Source organism: Vombatus ursinus, unplaced genomic scaffold (genome assembly GCF_900497805.2).
Source record: "Vombatus ursinus unplaced genomic scaffold, bare-nosed wombat genome assembly UNPS02000582.1, whole genome shotgun sequence".
Lineage (NCBI taxonomy): Eukaryota > Metazoa > Chordata > Mammalia > Diprotodontia > Vombatidae > Vombatus > Vombatus ursinus.
In genome coordinates, this window is record NW_020940360.1 from 21,543,681 (window position 1) to 21,566,238 (window position 22,558).

Consider the following 22,558-nt stretch of genomic DNA (forward strand, 5'->3'; position numbering starts at 1 on the left):
AGAATATTAGACTTCTAAGTTTTTTCAATGTTTTCATTGTAGTTTTGTTTTAGTACAAATTACATAGGTATACATTAGTGACACATGAACTTTTGAAAAACTAATTACACTTAACCTGAACACTAATTCCATTTTAATTGAGTTTAATAGGAAGTAAAATATGAGATTTATTTTGCTTAATTTGAAATTTCTCCTTAGTATAAAAAATTTGATTTACTTCTCTGTAGTTCTCATCTTTCTCTTTGAGCTCTGAATTGGTAGTGTTAGTGATTAAAGCCACAGAGCTTTAATTGAGTAAATACACGATCCTCATGTTTTACAAATATCAAGAATTTTAAAAAATGAAATAAATAAAATACGCTAAGGAATATTCTGTTACTTTTGTTACAAGTTGCCTAAAAATGAATTACACATTACTGTGTAATACCCATAGAGAGACCCAGAGAGAGAAAGGGATTAGTTCAATATCACAGAATCAGTAAGTACTGAGTCAGAATTTGAATTCTAGTTTTCTGAATATAACTGTAATGTTCTTTCCAAACTATTTTTCCTAGTTTATTTGGATCTCTACACAGTGGTGTAGAGATGCCTTCTACTGATGACAAATTGCAACTCCTCCTCATGTTTTCATTCTATCACCCATATTTTTACAAAAGTCTTCAAAAGAGTATTCTTCTCCCTTGCTAGAGTCCTTCCTCTGATTTTTCTAATATTGAGGGTACCTCTAATATTGAAGATTTCGTAGTTAATAATTTTCCTATTTTCTGTTCCACCTATAGCATCTGAACAGATTATAAGTCTGAGGTTGATTGCCCATAAACCTACTAAAAAATGTCAGAGTCTGAGATACTCAATAGAACAAAAGCTCCTTGAAATGGGGTACAGTTGGACTTCTTTATTTGCATTCCAATGCCTGGCACATAGGTGGTTAATAAGTTCTTGTTGAATGAATGACTAAAATACAGTGTGCACACGTTAACATGATAGAAAAGAACATGTTTTAAATGTAGGAAGTAGTAAGAAAAGTATATGTTATACTGCAAAATGTAAATGCTTTGAGGATCCAAAGAAGATATAACTCAACAATTTTTTACGATGCATATCTAGAATTTGATGCTTTATCCAGACTTGGGATTCCAGATGCTGTAAGCTACATAAAGAAAAGATACAAAACTACACAGCTCTTGTTTTTGAAAGCTGCTTGTGTTGGTCAAGGAATTGTAGACCAGATTGAAGCTTCAGTAGAGGAAGCCATCAGCTCTGGTTCCTGGGTGGATATTTTGGTATGTTTTCTATTATTTACATCCAATAGCAGTCTGTTATTTCTCTTTAATGTTTAACCATTTTATATGCTTAATAATTTAATTCACATAATCCAGACAGTATGCCTGGGCAAGTCATTTAGCCTCTCAATATCTCAGGCAACTCTTTAAAACTAAATCATAAGCAAGTTGCCAGTGTGCATCAGTAGCAAGAGTTGATGTACAGGAGAGTTTCCCACACTGATGAAATCAATGATGCAAACAAAAGGGGGGAAAAACATACTTGGGCATTGTGAGAGTTTTTTTCTACTAAGATTACTGTAATTGCTGTAAGAAACAGTTTTATCTTCTGTCTTTTAGTTTTTAAAGTATTATGCTTGGGTAAGTTTTGATCCTTGGGTCTGTCCTCCTGCTTCACTGATTTGAGACCTAGGTTTTCCACCCGTACCTAATCTCCCAGTCAGTCATTCATTCACTAGCCTGACAGTTTTCTCATCTCACTCTTGCCTCTCACACTGCCTCTACTTTCTCACTTCCCACTCCTTAATCTCTTACCATCTCTCTTCTCTTCAGTTGCCAACAAATATTGCTAAAACCATTTCACAGATCTCATTCTTCTGTACCTCTCTGCAGCACTGTTGACTGTTTCCTTCTCTCCTCCTGGATTTTTTATCCTCCATTGATTTTTCTGATATCCTGTTTTAGTTCTCCTACTGTTCTGACTGTTGCTTTTCACTCTCCTGTGTCGTCATTATTTTCATCCTCTCCCATTTGTTAAGCATCGGTGTTCCCCAAAACTTTTTCCTGGGCCCTCCTTTCTTTCTTCACTCTCTTGGTGAGCTCTACTCGCGTACATATTCTTGCGTGCATGAACATAGACATTTCTCTTTTGAACTCCAGGTAACCTCCTGCTAAATACAGCCATGTGGATGCCCTATCAGCATCTCAAAAAACCTACTCCTTATCTGCTGACTTCCTTTTGCTATTGAAGGTAGCACCATTCTTCCAACCTTGTAGATTCCTGACCTCAGAGTAATCCTCAACTCTTCTCACCTTCATATTTGTTCACTTGCCAAACCTTATTGATTTTCCTTACACATAATTACTTCGTGTATCTCCCTTACATTCCTTTCCTTACACTCACTGTGCCACATCTCTGTTTCAGACCCCTCATCACTTTTTGCTTGGACTGCTGTCATAGCTGCTTAATTGTCTGTTCTTTCTCTAATCCATCCTCCACATAATTGCTACACTAATTCCTAAAATAGAGGTTTGATCATGTCACTCCAATTCTCAAAAGCCTTCAGTGCATCCCAGGATAAAATATAAATTCATCATTTAAAGCACTCCACAGTCTGGACTTATTTCACATTACTCCTCTTCATGCAATTTATTTTCTGGTCCAGTTGGCTGACTGATTGTTCCTGAAACTCATATACCATCTCTGTCTTTATGCTTTTGTATTTAGTCTGTCCCCCATACCTAGAATGTACTGTCTTCTGAATTCTCTAGCTTCCTTTAACACTTAGTACTATCTCCAATTCAAAGCCTTTCTTGTACTCTTCATCCATCCAGTTATTAGTACCTTTTCTTTTGTGAAATTATTTGTATTTACATATATGCATTATACCTATTGTATCACCTTAGGTAGAATTAGGAAGCTTTCAGAGGACAGAGACTTTTTGCTTTTTGTCACTTTTCCCCTCCATACCTAGTACAGCAGTTTGCATATAGTAGGTGCTTAATAAATGTTTGAACTGGAAATCTCTCTCTCTACATATGTAATATTAGTTTTGTTTGTTATTTTAGCCACTACTGCCCAGTTCTTTATCAGTAGAAGATGCTGGAATGTTGCTTCAGCAGGTGATGAGAACATTCAACAAACAGCCATCAGCTGTAGTCTTTAATGATACTGTCGTAGTAAGTGAAAAGTTTATAAATAGCTGTGCGGAGTTGTTCAGTGATTTGATGCATCAGAAAGCTGAAAAGGTACGCCATTTTTTTCTATCTTACACCAAAATTAAAACATTTTAAATATTTGATCCTGTTTTTGTTTTTGAGAGAGAAGTGGCAATGTAGCCAAAGAGGTGAATATTATAGTATTTACATGGTCAGTTTATATTTAAATGCACATTCCTTTTAGTTTATTCCTTGGGGTTTGTCTCTCAATCTGTTTCTCTTTGAATATCTACCCTCTGTTTCCCAGTGTTTGACTGTTTAGAGTCTTCTCTTGTACCCTTGAGGTACAGATATAAATTTTAAAAATTTGAATGCACGAAAGTTATTTAAAGTATTTGAAGCAGTTTGGATTTGAATAAGAATTTCCATATGATACATAATTTCTCTGCAGCATATTCTCTGTATTCTATGTACACATAAATATTTTATATAGTAAAGTGTTATTAATTAAATTTACGTGTGGGGAAGGCAATTCTAAATTATTGAGAAGACAGAATTGTGAAACTTTGTTTTAAAATAGCTTCTTGAGGGTAGGGATTGTTTTGCCTCTTTCCTGTATCCCCAGTGCTTAGTATAGTGTGTGGCACATTGTAGGCACTTCATAAATGTTTATTGATTGATTAAAATACAATTTTGTTATTACCATGAACATGCTGGACTAGGAATAAGGAGAAAGCTGGGCTCGCTTCCTACATCTTCCCATTCTGCTTGCTCTTCAGCATGTAACTATGGGCAAGTCACTTAATTTCTCAGTTCTTCAGTTTCTTTATCAGTAGGATAGTTAAAGTAACTGAACTACTTGAAGTACTGCCTCATAGAATTGTTGTGTGGAACAGATTATACATGTGCACACATTTTAATAAACTATACACAAAACACTTTAATACATTGTGTACATTTGTTTATTATTGTTGTTGTTAATATTATAATGGAAATACTACTGTCAATTTTTTTTTCCAAGTAGAAATCATCTAGTTCTGCTTTAATAAATACTACTTTTAATAAATAATAAATAAGGATTTAATTGCTTTAGAGAACTCCTAGATAAGGAAACTCTCTTTGCTATTTCAGGTTGGCACCCTGTCTACAAATTATATTATTAGAGAGTTTTAAGAAATATTTGTATTTAATTAGGAGTCCTGAACAATGTCTGCTAGGAAAAATTTTGCTAGCATTGAATGTAATAGAGGCTTTAAAGTTTGTTTTCTTAGAAAAAGTAGCCATACTTATATACTTACCCTACATGAATGAAGCAGTTTGTTTTATTTTGTGGGTTTTTTTTTTTAATTTAACATTTCTGCCCAGAAGATTGGAGCTTCTTCATCTTTTTTTATTGGAATTATATTAGATAATAGTTCTAGTAGTTCTGTACATTTGATATAACCATTGACTTTTCTAGTAATAAGATTAGAAAATAACAGGTATTGATTATACTTACTTGCTGTGTCTTAATATTTCAGACATGCATCCTTAGAAGAGCACTAAGGGATGAGAAGCAAATGAATGACAAATATATTCCTTGTAGAAAACTTGCCCATCTTACTTTTGTTACTGGAAGGGGGAAAATTGTTAGGGAGCTTGGATTAATTCTTTCTAATATACTCAACAACTATTAATCACAAAAAATGGTTCTGAGGAAATTAACCATAAAATAAGTTAATACGACAGCTTCCAGTTTGCTTATTTTTATGAATACAGATGTATGAGTGCTGTGGTTATTTGGAGTCAGCCTTCTGGAAACCTCAGGTATCCAGAATGGTGAATGAGTGAAAAAGAGTGCCTCCTTAAATAAGCAACCTTTCAAGCACTGGTGAAAAGAGTTAGGAAACTCCCAAATGACATCTAATGTAATATGATTTGTTGTTTCACTTCCCAGAGGTAATTCATGTTACCTGATGATGGCAAGAAAAGCCAAGCTTATTGGCATAGAAGCCAAAAACACAGGAAAAGTTAAAACAGCAACAAAAAAAGAAAAATAAAGAGGAGATACAGAGAAGGATGGAATGGTATTAGACATTAGAAGCAGTGGTGGGCGTGTCCAGTAACAAAGAACTCTAAGAAAGTTATATCACACCTGAAGTCCAGAACAATTCCCTTTTTCTTCTGGCATTGGAAAATAGATCTTAAATTAACAAATAAGTAGGATTTAATTATGTAACCAAAGATCATTTTGTTTTGTATTAGCAGACATATAATGATATACTGAAAGTCAGCTCCTTTTTTCCCTCAGGAAATGAAAAGTAATCCTGTTCATGTAATCACTGAAGAAGATTTGAAACAGTCCCCTATCCTGGAAAGTGTTAGTTCAAGTAAAAAAGATAAAAAAGATGAACGACGAAGAAAAGCAACAGGTAGCTTATTAGTATTGACAGCTTAGAGATATTTTTAACCCATTTTATAAAATCTGCTTTGTAAAGGTTGAACTTACATATTATGCCCATTGAAAGTTAAACAAGTTAGAAGATTTATACTTCTTAAGTTTTAATTTTGACTGCTTAACCAGTTTGGGTACTGATACATGTTTCACTTGATTTTTCAAATCTCCAACTTATGCTCTGAAAGTACTAGGGTCTTGTTAACATGGAAGCTAAGGCATTTAGGTTGAGAATTAAGAACTCATGTTTCTAGAACATGATTGATAATCAAGGTTTGAATTGGTGAACTTGTCCAACAGGATGACTTGAATTTTTAATGCTAATATGTAAATGCCTTCTCTTAATTTTAAAGCATCTCTTACTTCAAAGTCAATTGGTTTCCCTATAAGATAGACCAGGTCTCTTTTAAAGGATGTTTTTACTTTAGAATTAGTGGAAATTATCTTTTTTGTTGGTAGTGCTGCTAATTATCATTGGAAAATAACAGACCTGTAAGTATTTTCTTAATAGCTAAAAGTACAATGTTCAAAACCGTTAGATATAGTCTCAGATTAGAACAATCAGGATTTCAGGACATTCATAGCTACGGTATTTGGACATAGACATGTAAAAATCTTTTTTTTATTTAAAGTTGTTTGCATACCTCTTCGGTTTTTGCTATCCAATTTATATTTCTCTCCTTTGTTCTGCCAAACACCACAGTACTTTTAAATCTGTTTTTCTCTGCTACTTTGGGGAAATTGCATTGAGGATATACTACTCACAATAGTAAAGCATCATATTGTTTAAAAGTCATGGCTTTCTTCTGTTCTATTTTAAAGGGATGATACTTCTGTAAATTGAACATAATAAATTTGTCCGTCAGCTTATCAGTGTAACTAATCTATTATATTCCTTTGCAATAATTAAAGGAATCCTTTGGGTATGGTTCCTTTCAGTGACAATGCTGTTGTACTGTTTTATGCAGTTGAATATTATCCCTTAACATCCCTCAAATTGAAAAAGATTTCATGCATGAAAGCTGTCCTAAATAAGGACCCAGTTATTAACAAATTTAAAATCACATTCCTTTTAGTACTGTGCTTTGGAAGATAAAGTCTTTTTTTCATCCTAACAGTCAAGAGAGAGAAAATAAAGTTAGTAATACCTTAAATACTGTAAGAATTAATAGAATTCTACTTAGAATTTTGAAAATAGAGAGTGTAGTTTTTATGTAAATTACTGTGTTTTAAAAGACAAACATTGTGATATAAAGATGGCTATATTTTAAACATAATTAGGTAATGGATTCTAGGAAAGTGCTCTTGTTTTTTGTTTTTTAAAGACTTTTTCTAAAAACTTTAAAAATTAAGTATCATTTCCAGGTAACATTAAATAGAAACATCAGCTATTCACTATGTGGCTTTTACTTCTAGTACTCTAAATTCTAAGTGGTTTAGTGAGCTATATTTGCCAAATTTTTGTTTAGGCAGAAAGGCATTGGAAAATAGATCTTAATAGATCAAATGCCTCAATGCATTTGCTGCCTACCTGAGAAATCTTGTTTCACAAGTCTGTTGTTTTTCAGATTTTCTCAGTTTCACATTTTTATAAAGTTTAGTTTATTTCTGAGATAGGAGCTAAAATCACTTTTTATAAGAAATTATTTTTTCTTTTAAATATATATCTAACAAAATCCCTACCTCTGGTTGGTTACATGTTTATAATCTTATTAAGAAAGTCCCAAGAAGTTTGAAAAAGGCAAAGAAGACAAATACACAAGTAAAACATTGCTTTTGATTCTGTCTGACATAAACCTGGGCCATGTAACAGTATATTATCACTTTTTCCTCTGTGTGGTACTTTGGATGGGCTGTACTAAATAATGTTATTTTCCACCAGAGGGCAGTGGAAGTGTGAGAGGAGGTGGTGGTGGAAATGCCAGAGAAATCAAAATTAAAAAGACCAAGAAGAAAGGAAGGAAAGATGATGATAGTGATGATGAGACTCAGTCAGCAAACACTGGTTTGTGGAATTTTTATTTTATTCAGTGTTCTATAGGTTTTTCTTTGAGTATATGCTTACTCAAGTATTAAGAAATTATAAAATTTTAAGATTTGGATTCTTGAAAAACACAAAAGAAAAATACAATATACTTCAGCATTTTTATTGTACTACTTAAGTCTGTATCTGAGTGTGACAAATGTGTGTTTGGTTTTATGGACTGATTAGTTTTTGGTTTTGAACTTTACAAAAAAGCTGTTTTGAAATTCAATTTTAAATAAGAATTTTCTGCTCTTGAGTTTAAGTTAATATATTAAGTTAACAAGCTACTGAAACTTTGTGTCCTCCTTAATGGATGAAAATGTAAGATAATTTATTATTTTAATTTGGATTTCAACTGAATTCCATGTAAATTTCAAAATTCACACATACTGAACTGTGACATCCTAAACAAGTCACATAACCTCTCAGAATTTGATTTCGAAGACCATGAAATCTAGAAGGTATTAGAATCCCCAGCCCCCCCCACCCCCAGTAATTCAAAACCCTTAAGAAATTTCATGACCAGAACAAATAAATGTATATTGTACCACTGTCACATCTGGTTACAAAGAAAGCTACAAAAATGCTATTCGCTCCACATTGTTGGCTGTCTTGTCACTAATTTCTAGAGGAGAAATTTTAGGAGAGTTAATCATTCAAATGATTTTTAATATTTATTCCTTTTCTTTAGTGACTATTAGTCAATTTTGTTGACATGAGATTTTGTATTACTGTCTTTGTTCTCGGCAGATAAAATGAGTTTTCATGTTTTACTGGGTTATATTGTTTTTAAAAACTGTTATTGTCTCTCATAGGTAGGAAAAAACCTGAAATCACATTCATGTCGCTAGAGGAAATTGAAGATGTTTTAAAGAAGCACATACAGGATGGCCCTGAAGAATTTGTTACAGAACTTGCTGAACATTTAATAAGGCAAGTGTAGAAATATACTTTGGATTCTTAATTTTTAGCCCTCAAAATAACATTCTGAATAAAATTCGCTAATTATTGTTAACATTAGGAAAAAGAATTTAGTCCAAAGTTTGGACATTAGAGCTCAGAATTTAAAATATAAATCAGTTTTTCATGTTTTGCTTTCCTACTGATTCGATGAGTTTCTTTTCTCTTATATTCCAATACTTCAGTGGATCCACAGTATCACAGAATTTCAGAGATGGAAGGGACCTTTTAGGTCATTTAGGCTAACTCATACCCAAAACAGAATTATTACCGTATAGGCAACAAACTGACAGCCAACTTCAATTTAGAGACTTCCAATGAGGCCTTTCCAAAACAGCCCATTCCACTTTTGGGTAACTGATTGTAAGGACATTTTTCCTTACCTCAAGCTTACATTTGCCTCTTTGCAACTTCTACTTATTGCTCCTAGCTGCATTCTTTTGGCCCAAACAGAATAAGTCTAATCTTTCCTTCAAGTAAAAGCTCACATGCTTCAATCCTTGAATTTTCTCCAATGTAAACATTCTCATTTTTTTTCAGCTGATCTTCATCTGTCATGTACTTAAAGCCCTTCACCATTCTAGTTACTCTCCAGCTCACGAAGTCCTTTCTAAATTCTTGCACTCACAACTGAATACACCACTCCAGTTGTAGTCTGGGGGCAAACTACAGTGCCGCTGTTATTTCTGTAAACTCTAAGTGCAGCCCAAGGTCATATTGAGCCTTGTTGGCTACCATATCAGTCCATCAGTAAACATTTATTAAGTGCTTACCGTGTGCCAGGCACTGTGCTAAGCTCTGGAGATACAAGAAGAGGCAAAAACACAGTCCCTGCCCTCAAGGAACTTACCGACTAATGGGGGAGACAACATGCAAGCTATATACAGGATAAATAGGAAATAATTAAAAGAAGGCACTAGAATTAAGAGGTATTGGGCAGGGCTTCCTGTAGTCCAGATTTGTGTCATCTGAAAATACCAAGTCATTGATCAAAATGTTAACCAGTATAGAGCAAATGACAAATCCCTCAGGCAAAACACTGGATACCTGTGTTGACATTAAACCATTAATGATTATTCTCCAACCCCGACCATTCAATCAGTTGGATCTATTTAATTTTACTAATGCCTAACTTACAAATGGACATGTGGTAGCCATTTCTTTGCTAAAGGTTAGTGTGAGCTACTTTATCAAACACCGCTAAAATCCAGGTAAACTATCATTAACATTTACCTGATCTTCTAATTTTGTAACTCTGTCGAAAGGTCAGTAAGACTAGTCTGTCATCTGAAATCATACCGTCTTGTGATCACTGATTCTTTTTCTAAATGTTTGCTAATTAGTAAATGGAAAGCCAAGCTTAGTGTCCTATAGACTATATTTTATCTATTTCCTATAAACTGTATTTTCCTTCCTTTAAAAAAAAAATCAAACGACCATTTGATTTTCTCTAGTCTTGCTTTGTTCTGTTCAATTCTCTTCAGTCTTTCAGATATCACTGACCTTGAGCAACTTAGCACTGATGCCTGCCCTTTCTCTGCCACAGGGCACAGTTTGTTTTGGCTGGTGTTCTTACTGTCTATTCATCAATTCTGTTAGCCATTCTAATTCTCTTTTTTCCAATCCAAAAGCTGTTCTTCGTAGCAGAGAAAGCAGAAGCAAAGTAAGAGCTTTGCTTCATTGACATTTTTCCTGAGGAGTGGTTCTGTTCTGTCTCTGACCTTCCTCCCAATACAGCTTTTAAAAACAACCCTTATTAAAACCATCATCCTTACAGAACTATACCGTAGGAAGTTTTCTTAGCTATTGCATAGAAAGAATACCACACTTGGCTCAGGTAAGATGCAACCCCCTTATCCCCATGTGACTATGCATCCGGTTAGTAGGTCGGGGTTTAGGGACCCATGGAGCCATCTCCCAAATCTGAAGAGCATCACTCTCATGAGTGGGCCATTTGATGACCAGGAAGCCCTATCTTGGTGGCCTGAGGCCACAAAGAAGTTCCACATTAACTGTGTGGCTTAAACTTCAGCTCCTTGGGCTTAGGGATAGCTTCCTTGCTTTTTAGGTAAAGAACTAGCCTGGTAGATACTGATTCTTTCTTAAGGTTACTCCCTTCAGACAACTCCTGTTTTTCTTCCTCGTCTGAATCATTTCCACTTTTGTGTTCAGGATTTCATTCATGAGTATCCCATCCTTCCTGAGCTCACTTTCTTTGTAGAATTTTAATCAGAAAGATACCTGTCCTTTCTCTGAACCTTTTGAAATATGCTCTCCCCAAATTTAGGGTGCATGTCATACTGTTGTCAGTTTTATTCTCTTATCAGATCCTAGGAGAAATGATTAATGTCCTCCAAGGTTTCCATCATTTCCACCCCAGCAACCAGTTTCTCCCTGTTAGTGAGAATCAGATCCAGAAGAAAATTTGCCTTTTTTGTTTCCTCCACTTTTCCCAGAGGACACTCTTAAGTCTTAAGTCATAAGTCAAAACTTTTTTTTTTAGCTTTGATTTTGATAGAGTACTTTAGCAGCTGTCTGGATGATTTAAGTCCTCTATGCCTAATATGTCATTTTTCTGTGCCAAATATAGTAGCACTTAGTTTCCTGAAGTCTTCATCTCTCTTTTTTCTGTCCAGGTGGCCTTTACTATACTTCAATGAAAAAATCACTTCTGTTTTCCTCCCTAATGATGTTTTCCTGTGGTCCAGTGCTACCCTCTCCACCCTAAACATATCTTTAAGAAAAAATTAGAGAATACCTATTTAGTATTCTGTTTATAGCTCTCATTCCACTAAATCTCAATGATACCTGTGAAGTCCAATTTGCTTCCTTGCATTTAGACCTCTAATTCTATTTGTTTGGGCCTAAACTGTGATTTTGTGTATAGACATTTGATCTCTTGGGTTTTTTTTTCCCCTTTTTGTTTTGTTTTTTTACTAGCTCCTCTTAACTTGGATTTTGCCTCCTGTGAATTTCTGGGCATCTCAACTGTTATTCTTTTTCCTTCATTATGGTGACTCTGTAGTATCTAACCTGGTGGATATGGGAAATTTTCTCCCTCCATTCTTTTCAGCTGAATGTTTTTTACTAGATTTGCAAGATAGGAAGCAAATATGTTACTACCAGTCTTTGTTAGGTATACATTATTCCTGGCCAAGGAATTATCAATCTTGTATTTTAAGTTCAGAAATGCAACTCCTAGTCCCTAAGACCATCACGTTAGTCTTTTGGTCACTACTTCAAATCCACTCTTCTGAATAATTTGCATCTAATGGGCAGCAGTGATTGAAACACCACCTGTGACCCTATGATCTTCAGTTTCTTGCTCAAGACTTCTTGGTTTTCTAGGTTCCTTCTTGCAATATTATTTATGCCCACAAAAATTACCAAAAGTGGGCAATGATTAGCCTTTTAGATAAGTCTTGGGAGTTTCTCAGTTATGTCTTGGATACATACCCTGAGAAGACAACATATATTTTTTTTGCTGTCAGGTTGAAAATTTCTGCCCCACTACCTGTGACTTGGAGTAATCAACAACCATTACCTTTGTTTTTCTCTCTGATTCTTAATTAATGATTTCTTTTTTTTTTCTTTTTTTTTCTTTTTTGGTGAGGCAATTGGGGTTAAGTCAGTTGCCCAAGGTCACAAAGTTAGCAAGTGTCAAAATGTCTGAGGCTGGATTTGAACTCAGGTCCTCCTTACTTCAAGGCCATAGCTCTATCCACTGTGTCACCAGCTGCCCCAATTAATGATGTCTTACCCAAAAAAGCACTTGCAAATCTACTTTATCATTTCTTGGAGAAGTACCTGCTTCTGACTCAGAGATCCAGCTCCTTCTCAGATTTATTTGAAGGAGGAAAGAACCTCACTTTAAAAAAAAAAATTTTTTAAGATCCAAGTAGATGATAATCCTTGTTCTCATCCTTCTGTGTGACATTATTTTACTGTCCAACCTCCTGACATAGGTCAAGTTTCTCTCTCTTGCTTATTTAGATTCTTTTTCTACTTTATTTCTTTGAATTTTGAAGTCCCTTTGTTAATCTTTTTTTAAAAAATGTTTGATGATAATGTGGAAGGTAGTAAGGCATTCCTCAAACCCCTTATCTCTTCCTCTAGAAGGGAAATGAGCCTATATTTTGAATACGGATGGCAGGCACATAGCTGTGACAAATATAAAACCATATACTTGGTGCAAGTCACTGCAGATTTCTTCTGCTTTCATCGTGGTTGATATACTCAGTCTTTCTTTTTCACACTTCTTTTGGGTTTTTATAGCTCGCCCCCTAAGCTCCTTTATCACATCTTAAGAACCTGTTATCCATATTCACTGCCTTTCCCATCACTCATTAATCTTTTATTTTGTCTTACTAATGTTTACTTAACTTTTCTAACTTACCTTCCCTACCATTTCCTTGGGGCAGTTAGGTGGTATAGTGGATAGAGTGCTGGACCTGTAGTCAGAAGGAGCAAAGTTCAAATCTGACCTCAGACACTTAGTAGCTGTGTGACCCTGGGCAAGTCACTTAACATTGTTTGCCTCAATTTCCTCATCTGTAAAATGAGCTGGAGTAGGAAATGGCAAACCACTCTAATATCTTTGCCAAGAAAACCCCAAATGGAGTCATGAAGAGTTGGATACAACTGAAATGACTGAACAACCATCTCCCTGAGTCCTTTTCGTATCCTTTCTCTCCAAGCCTGTTCTTGTTTCAGCTTGAATCCTCCTTTAGACTTAGTCCCTTCCCTTGTTTAACTTGTTCTTCTACTTGTTTGCTCAACTTGAGTACTCCTTTCAGCAGTTCAGGTCATAATCCATCCACACCTGCCTTTTTGCTCTCAGCAAAGCTTAGCTATACACTATAAACTCACCACTTAGAGGTCTTTCCTTGCTTTTTCTTGACATTATGTGAATACCACTGGAGCACTCAGGCTGAACTATGTTCAAAATAATCTGTCAGGGTAAATTCAACTACATTTAATTGTGCTAGGTAAATATATTTTTTTTATCCACAGATACCTCAATAGAAGTTATCTGGAAGTGGTACGTTCAGTTTTTATGTCTTCAACTTCTTCTGCATCTGGAGCTAGTAGGAAACGTACCATCAAAGATTTACAAGAGGAGGTGTCAAATCTATACAACAATATTAGATTATTTGAAAAAGGAACAAAGTTTTTTACAGGTACATTTAATATTGTCTTTAATTTAATTCTCATTATTTCTTTTGGAAGCTATGTTCAGTAAATATCATGTTTTACAGATGATGCACAAACTAACCTTGCCAAGCACTTGCTGAAGACTGTTTGTACAGATATCACTAATCTAATTTTCAACTTCTTAGCTGCTGACTTAATGATGGCAGTAGAAGATCCTACTACCATAACAAGTGAGGTATGTTAGTCTTTTTTTTTTTCCAGGCAATTGGGGTTAAGTGACTTGCCCAGGATCACACAGCTAGTAAGTGTGTTAAGTGTTTGGTCTGAGGCCGGATTTGAACTCAGGTCTTCCTGATTTCAGGGCTGGTGCTCTATCCACTGCGCCACCTAGCTGCCCCTGCCCCAAGGTATATTAGTCTTTCTGCTACTCCAGGAGTATAGTGTATAGGAAATTATTTGGGGGTGATATATGCTGATTTTTTTTTTTACATTAACCAAAGATTACCATCATGCTTTTTCCATCTATTAATAATAATAACTATGAATTTGGGGTTACATATTTTTTATTTCATATCTAAAACATATCCTAACCTGTTGTTTTCCCTCTAGGTAAGAAAAAAGATTTTAGTAAAACTTTCAGAAGAGACTAAAGGTCCTCTCACAAAGCTCCATAACTCTCTGAATGAAAAAGTAAGTGAAGTTTAAAGCTATTAGTATTCTGGGCCTAGAAGTCTTTGTTGACATTAAATTAGTATGATGGTACTTTATAAATATTTTTTAATATTATTATTATAAGACTCTATATAACCACGAACTGACTGAACTATTTTAATATGTTAAAATCATTTCTGACATTTAAGCAGCTTAAAAGAGACAAAGAGATAGATATAGTGATAAGTTTTAAACCTAAGCCTTAGGCCAAGTTTCTGATTTAACCAAAAGTTAAAAACAATCCAGGTTTTTAAAAATAATAATAAATTATGCTTTCCAACTTCTTTGTTCTTATGTATTTATTTCTCTAATAATGTACATTAATGTGTGGTATTGTGTGCCTTTCTTTAGAGCTTAGAAGACTTTCTTTCTTTTCTGGACTCTGCAGCAGATGCTTGTGATATTATGGTGAAAAAGGGAGACAAGAAAAAAGAAAGGTATAACCTAATTCATCCATCCCTGGTGAACATTTCTCTAACTGTGCCTCTTAGGATGAGAATGATATGAGCTGAGAGAAAGCCTGACTTGCCCTTAATTAACTTGATCATTGTCATAGTTAAAGCCTAATACTCTTATGATACCCATATACTTTTCATGCACTTTATTAAGTGCAATAATCTATAGTCAATAAAGCCCAGAAATCTTTCTGTCCTGATGTACAGTTTTCTTTATCTACTTTCTAGAATGGTTTTTGGCATCTTAGTCTCTTTATTCATATGAGATTTCCCCCCCTTAGTTAAATGTTACAGGATTAAGTTGTTTAAGCAACTAAAGAACTAAAAATTAAAGCCAAAGGAAGCACACATTTTAATTGGCTATCAATAAAACCTTTCAGTGCAAAGCAAATAAAGCTTTATTTTGTTGTTGTTCAGTCATTTCAATCATGTCTGTTTCTTCATGACTCCATTTGGGGTGCATCTTGGCAAAGATACTGGTGTGGTTTGCAATTTTACAGGTGAAGAAACTGAGGCAAATTGGATTAAGTGACTTGCCCAAGATCATACTGTTTTGAAGGGTGAAAGATGAAATGACTGAGGAAAACAAAGGTTTGATCTGAGTATATCAGTTTATAAAGCAGTGCTAGACAATTTCCTATTAAAGTGGGAACAGACTTCCTCAGCTTGGGCCTAGACCCTGAATACAAGGAGAGACAAACTTTTATATCTTAAAAACAATTAAATAAGGCCAATTATTGAAAAGGAAACACAATACAACATAAGGTAATCTGATTTCTAATTGGATGAAAGATTAGGGACTTTACAGATTGGGAAGGGAAGAGTAAACAGGTACAATTCCCTGATTTCAGAAAAGGAGTGTTCTACTTCCCAAGTATCTGTAAACAGTCAAAGGAACATGGAAACAATAACTGGTCAATCAGTATAGGACTAGTTTTCAGATAAGATGTATGGGTTGCTTGAGATGTACAATTTTGAGAAAACTCCTTGTATCAATCTTTGGATCTGACTGAGTTTCTGGTCAACAAAGCCTAGGTCCTTGGAAAAGGGTCTCTAATCAGCCAGGAGAGGTAGTCCAGCTTCCCAGCCACTCAGGGTTAGTTCAAACAATGCAATAAAGTTTTCTCACAGGATAGAATTGAATAGAAATGGAACTAAGCTAGCTTCAGAATTGAGTCACAAGATAGAATCAGTGTGGTTCACTCAGTTCCCACAGTTAACAGCATGTTGTCTCAATCCCCTGAAAAACTAGTAAGTGTCTGAGGCCAAATTTGAACTCGGGTCCTCCTGACTCTAGGTACTCTATACACTGTGCCATGTAGCTGTCCCCAAGCTTTATTTTACATATGAGAAAATATGGTAGTATAACTAGTATTTTTTTTTCCTTAGGCAGGTGCTATTCCAACACAGACAAGCACTGATTGAACAGCTGAAAGTTACAGAAGACCCAGCTCTTATCCTACACCTTACCTCAGTTCTGTTGTTTCAATTCTCAACTCATTGTATGTTACATGCACCTGGACGATGTGTACCACAAATCATTGCTTTTCTTAGCAATAAAATGCCAGAGGTAGGTATTCATTTTAGTGTATTTAAAATTTTATTTCACAGTTTTCAGATCTGAACTAATTTATTGAGTGATTTGCCCTATATGTCAAACATATATATTATTAACATATCTTTGCCTATTTCAGCATTTCTGAGAATATCTTTAGTAATTGTACAAGTTTATTTTAAAAATAGATTTTAGCTGCTTATTTCCTTTTCTGGCAATCACTTTTGTCAACTTCCCTTCTCTTCCCCACTTAGGATCAACATTCTCTTCTGGTCAGATACCAAGGCCTAGTTGTGAAGCAGCTGGTTAATCAGAATAAAAAAACTGGACAAGGAGATGACCAGTTGATTAACCAAGTAGACAAAGAGCATGAAGATGCTAATAATGCCATTCGAAGGGAACTTCAAGAAATTTCCACCTCTATCAAGGACCTTGTCCTCAAATCCAGAAAATCTTCTGTAACAGAGGAGTAATGTAATTTAATTTGAATTTTTTTGTATAGTCAGTTAATTTTTTAAAGAAATGGTTACAAAACACTTCTCAGTTGAGTGTTTCAGCATTGCCTTCTGCAACTACTTCTTTTTCTAGAAGCTGTGTGAAATCTCTCCTACCAGCATACATGTTTTTATTCCAGTCTTCTGGTTATGAGATGTCCTTGTTTTTGAAATGTGTTATCCAAAGAAAATTTCTCTTCTAGCATTATAACTAGCAGTATGATTTGCAAGTTTATCATTGTCTTTTCAAATTCTAACTGAATAATCCCTTTTCTTTTGTCTTTTGTTCCTTGTAAAGTCATAATGCTAGATTACAAGTGACATTTACAGCTTCCAGTCATTGTAAGTAGTATATGCAAACTTAAAATGTGTTCTTTTTATGATAGGTTTTTGTTGTTGTTGTTGGGGGCCAGGTTTAAGCTTTTTGTTGTCAGCAATGGGGATTTTCTAGTATTATCATTATTTGATTTAAAATTAATAGAGGATGTCTCAGATCCAAAAGCCAAAAATACTCTGCTAGATTTTGATTGCATTTTTTTAGGCCAGTGTGTTTGTTTCTGACAATTCTCATAATGTGTCTCTCCCATGAATGAAAACTTGAATGTATGCAGAAATAGTAGAGGTGCCCTTGTACTCCTTGCTTTGTTCTGTCCTCAAAGGCAAGCTGCTGCCTACAGGGTGGAGAGGAGTAGAGAAAGAGCAAGGAGGAGCGAGAGGCACAGTCAGTGTTGGTACATTCTGGTCACTAGTCTCAGTTGTTCCCATTGTAGTCTTGGTGTCATTTAAACTGTTACTATAAAAATCAATACAAGTTTTTTAAAAACCAAATTGGTGCAGTTTGTAGCCACAAATTTCATTTCAAATACTTGGAAGAAGTGTAACTTTTCTTACATTAGAGCTTACTATGTAGTCTAATAGTTGTGTGAATCATTCAAATTTGCCCCACAATTTGCTGAGCAGCTCTGTCATGGTAGAGAATTGGAAGGGATATCTGTTTATGTATATTTTCCTCAAGGGAATTTAATCATTTTGACTACTTTATGGGATTTAATGGTAAAATTCAGTCATAAACCACAGATACTTTAGTGTTTTCCAATCAGCCTGATTTCATCTGTTATACAATGTTATGAAAACAATGGCTTGGCTTTCTTTTACTCCATCTTAACTGAATTATTGTTGAGGTAAAAGGCAGTTGGTAGAGTTACTGACAGAGCCTATAGACTTACAATCTATTGATGCATTGAATAAAAACTCTAATTCACGATAAGGGATATTTTCATATGACTGATAGAAAAATACCAACTCCTCTTGCTCACAGACATTATATATTCATTTATATTTTGGTTTACTCAGCTTCAAAAATATTTTGTTTTAAATTGTATAATGGTGACAAAAAATAATCTTGCCAAATAAGCATATAAGTGCATCTGTGAGTATCAAGTGATGCAGTTATTGTCACTGACAAAGTAAAAGAGTTAGAAGAAGCAAAAGGTAAGAATAAAATTTTACTGCCTAAACTTTGTTCATATTCAACCTGTGGTCTCAACTTGCATCAGAATAGTTCTGATCTTCCCCAAAATAAATAAAAATGTCATTTTTATTACATTGATCTGGTTTTTGTAAATAAAATCTGACATTATGTATGCAGATATAATTATTTTAATAAAATTGGAAGGATTAAATGTCTAATTTGTCTCTTGCTGTGAGCTAGGAATTTATGGCCTTTAAGTTTTTAAACGGTAATTTCTATTTGGTTCTGCCTATTTTGCTTTTCAGTGCTTGAATTATTTTACTTAGCACTGAGTCAGAATGATTAAGAGTTTATTAGTTATAAATAATACATTAGAATTTTTAAATTATATTTGCATTCTGAAAATGATTAAATCATTTTTAAAGAGTTTAACAGGAGACTAATACTCTGTCAATGACAGCCATTTTATATACACTTTTATAAGTCATAATAGTTCTTTTCAGCTTAGCAGACCACATCCAGATAACTCAGACCCAGAGTGTATTCCAAATGGTTGGAAAGATTTGTTGCTACCTTTTAATATCATAGTTAACAGAGAAAAAGTCTATAAAATGTCTATTGAACTTTTTCTTCATTTGATTTTGACCCATTTGCTTTTTTAAAAATTTAATTTGATGTTAAAACTAATTTTCATTTATTAATGCTCAATTCTAATTTAAACAACTTTGAGACAAGAAACTTTACATATTTGTGGAAAAGAGTAATTTCAGAGAAGCAAAAGAGACTACTCAAGTAAAGAACAAATGTAGAATTCATCTTTTTTCTTATAAATTTGAATCAGTTCCTTTTAGAGTTAGGAAATGAGACTTTCAGGTAAACTTGCAAAGATTTTCCTCCCTTTTGAGCAAAACCTCTTTAAATTTTATGTGAGCATTTTTATTCTTTGTCTGATTATGAACTTTTATCCTAGCCAGAGATCTAATACATAATTTTTCCCATATTTTGTACCCAGTGCCACATCTCAAACTATACTACACAACATTAGGATATTAAACAATTTGGTACACAACATATAAATTCTTGGGATAAAGACTCACTACTTGACAAAAACTATTAAGAAAATCAGAAGTTTGAAAGAAATTAGATCACTAATATTAGTTTTACTTAACTGTTTTACTTTGTTACAAGAGACTTTTCATGATGGAGTTGTCTATAAATGTTTTTAGTGTAAAAACAAAACACATCAGTAAAACTTAGGAAAAAGAACAAATATAGAATTACCCAGAAGCAGTTAGTACTGAAACACTTAACTAAAACTAAAGCAACTGAATTTTGGGGGTTTTTTTCCCCATAAACTGACTACTATTTAGATAACTCATATTGATTCTATTAATTACTCTGGAATATAAATTGGTCATAGCATTGGCCCAAGTGGGACAGCCTGGACCAGGCTACTTAGCTACCTTAGCCACTATCTTCTCTTTGCCCTTATTAAGATAGCACGTAACCCTGAAGCCAAGAGCCTTGGGAAATACAGTGCACCCCCCAAGCCATCTTTGTGGAGAAGCAACCTACTTCATCCTCAGCAACAACTATTGATCAACTTCTGCCAACAGGTAAATGAGCATAAGAGCCCTTGGAGTGGCATCACCCTCCAGGTTCCTGGTCCTGCTTCAAGCCTAGCCATCATCTGTGAGAAAGCAACTCCTGTGTAGAGGGAGGCAAGCCAACCTAGCTAAAGCAGTGGGACGTACTGAGGAAGAAGCATGTGCCAGACAAGTTGAACCACTGCTATCATCTCCTTGTAAACACAGATTTAGACAGTCCAATGTCTGTGTTCATCCTTGTAAGCAACACCTGTCTAAATGTCCTTTTCCTCTTTCCACTTCAGTGGAGACCCTGGTTCTAGGCTCTGGGTATTTGCCCTGAGTTCAGAAGACAGCCAATGCAGCCCCAACGCCTCAGGAATTGGAACCCGCCGAGGGCCTCGACCCTGTAGCACTAGCTTTGGGTCTGCAAAGCTTCAAGTTCCCTGAAGAACCTAAGGAACAAAAGAAGTGGGACAGGACATTGTGTGTATGGAGTGCTGTGCAGCAGTTCACTAAGCCTGAAGAAGCACAGCATCCAGCTGGGGCCAGTTCTGGCCACCCAAAATCATTTGGGGCAGAGACCTACGTTGGAGAACCATGAATTGCCCAGCACAGAAGGAGGCTGAGATGCTTTGAGGTTCATACCCCAAGGAAGCCACAGAGAGGAGTAAAGTAAGCAATAGGGGAAAATAAGGGGGAAAAAACAAGTTACTAAAGATTTCAGGAAGAAGAAAACTTAGACCACCTTGAACATAAGCAGATAAATCAACAGGGAAAACTAATAGTAAAGGAAGTATGACCTCCAGATCTAGTAAATGAGTTCAAGCATCTACAAATAAGTACTGCAAAACAAAGGAAAAAGATCCAACTTTTGATAAGACTGAGGATTCTGTGCAATTTGAAGAGAACATGGGACCACAGTAAGCTGTTCCTTCCTGATTCAAAAGAGAAATGAGAATTATGAGAGAAGAATGTAGCAGAAGTTATGGGCAGAATGGAAATACTGGAATCTGCAATGGCAAGTCTTACCACAGAAGCAAAAGAGGGAACGATAGCTTAGGAACCCAAATACACAAAAGTCAAGGACAGTCTAGAAGAGAAGCCAAAAAATCAGTAACATTAAGAGAAAATACTCCCACAGTGAAAAGACAAATACAGTGTTCTGAAGGACAGCATGAGTAGAGACGATCTAAGGATCCCAAAAAACCTTAACACCACAATGCAGAAATTAATAGAAGAGAAATGCAGCCCAACTTCTGAACATAGAAAATGAAATACCAATTTAAAGAATTCACACGTTGCCTTCAGGGGGGACAAAAGGCTTCAAACTCTAAGACATATGGCAATTAAATTTGACAGTTCAATTCAGAAACAAGTTCTCCAAGCAATTAGGAGAAAGGACTTCAAATACAAAGGAATGGAACTTTCAAATAATAAAAGACTATTCAGCACTCGTTAGAAAACGAAGGAGGGATGGATAATATGTTCCAAAGAGCAGTGGAATGCAGGATGCATCCCAAGGTGGTCTAGCCTGAAAACCTGAGCTTAACAATATAGGGGAAAAGATGGATGTTTAATAGTAAAGCATTTGAAACATTTTTAGAAAGAAAACCAAAAATAGACTATTTGCTTCTTGGAACACCCCACGCAACAGAAATACAGGAGTGAATAAAGGCAGTAACCAAGGATATGATAGAGAAATTGCTAAGAGATTCCTTTCTCAGTGCACACAAGGAGATATGGGTGAAGGCAGAAGTCAGTTGGAGGTAACAGCAAAGAGGCAGTAGGGACATTATAGACAAAACCTGGTGACACCTTGGCTACAAGTGAATCATTGCATCTTTTGTGGGACTACATTACAACATTAGAGGTTACATGAAAGGGGAAGAGGAACAGGACTAGTTGAAGGGGAGGAGGGGAAGGGAAAAATCAACCGAGAGGATAAAAGGGAGAATTAATCTAGATAATAGCAGGAGAGGAAAAGGAATTATCAAGATATTAGGAGACACCCTGTTTTCTGGAGCTAAGACCTAACTAACAAGCTGTGCCCTGAACTTGGTATAACAACAATCCTTCACCTTCCAGATGATCACACCCTCTGGCAAAATCACATAATTATTGTTATTGCTTTGACCAGCACCAGGTGTTCTCTGAGCTCAGACAAGTACTTGGTATATCCATGTTCCAGTCATGAAGCTTTGCTATGAATCAGACTTGTCTCATTGTTGCTGTTACCCCTCATTGTCAGGGCTACAGCTCACTTGTGTAGCCATTGGTATAAGTATTGAGGTTTAGCCACGCTAGAGCAGGTTCTGCCACAGGGGATGAAGAGGCTGGCATGTGTGTCTATTTTGCCTCCTTGCTTGCAAGCCATTTCCCTCACTTTGAAATTAAACTGCTGTTTGAACCCTGATTCTCCTGTCTGGCTCTGGCCATTCATGGGTTAAAGACCAGTTTGGTCTGGTTGACATTAATTGGTGTCAGAAGTAGGAACTTGACACGTGTGTGTGTGTGTGTGTGTGTGTGTGTGTGTGTGTGTGTGTGTGTG

The 22,558-nt window shown here is 35.4% G+C and overlaps 1 protein-coding gene across 2 annotated transcripts in view; it reads left to right on the top strand.

Moving 5' to 3' along the window:
* The window catches only part of UFL1 (UFM1 specific ligase 1), a 44,767-nt gene that overhangs the window by 18,130 nt on the left and 4,079 nt on the right, over positions 1 to 22,558 (top strand). The window contains exons 9-19 of one of the 2 annotated variants that reach the window (XM_027856181.1): positions 1,108 to 1,283; positions 3,072 to 3,251; positions 5,452 to 5,572; positions 7,478 to 7,600; positions 8,437 to 8,554; positions 13,595 to 13,761; positions 13,840 to 13,970; positions 14,345 to 14,425; positions 14,798 to 14,883; positions 16,291 to 16,471; positions 16,711 to 16,930. In XM_027856181.1, coding sequence (XP_027711982.1) covers positions 1,108 to 1,283; positions 3,072 to 3,251; positions 5,452 to 5,572; positions 7,478 to 7,600; positions 8,437 to 8,554; positions 13,595 to 13,761; positions 13,840 to 13,970; positions 14,345 to 14,425; positions 14,798 to 14,883; positions 16,291 to 16,471; positions 16,711 to 16,929 — 1,583 coding nt within the window. In that variant the 3' untranslated portion in view covers position 16,930. Of the gene's footprint in view, positions 1 to 1,107; positions 1,284 to 3,071; positions 3,252 to 5,451; positions 5,573 to 7,477; positions 7,601 to 8,436; positions 8,555 to 13,594; positions 13,762 to 13,839; positions 13,971 to 14,344; positions 14,426 to 14,797; positions 14,884 to 16,290; positions 16,472 to 16,710; positions 16,946 to 22,558 lie in introns of those variants that run through there. The other variant, XM_027856174.1, reaches the window with a different exon arrangement.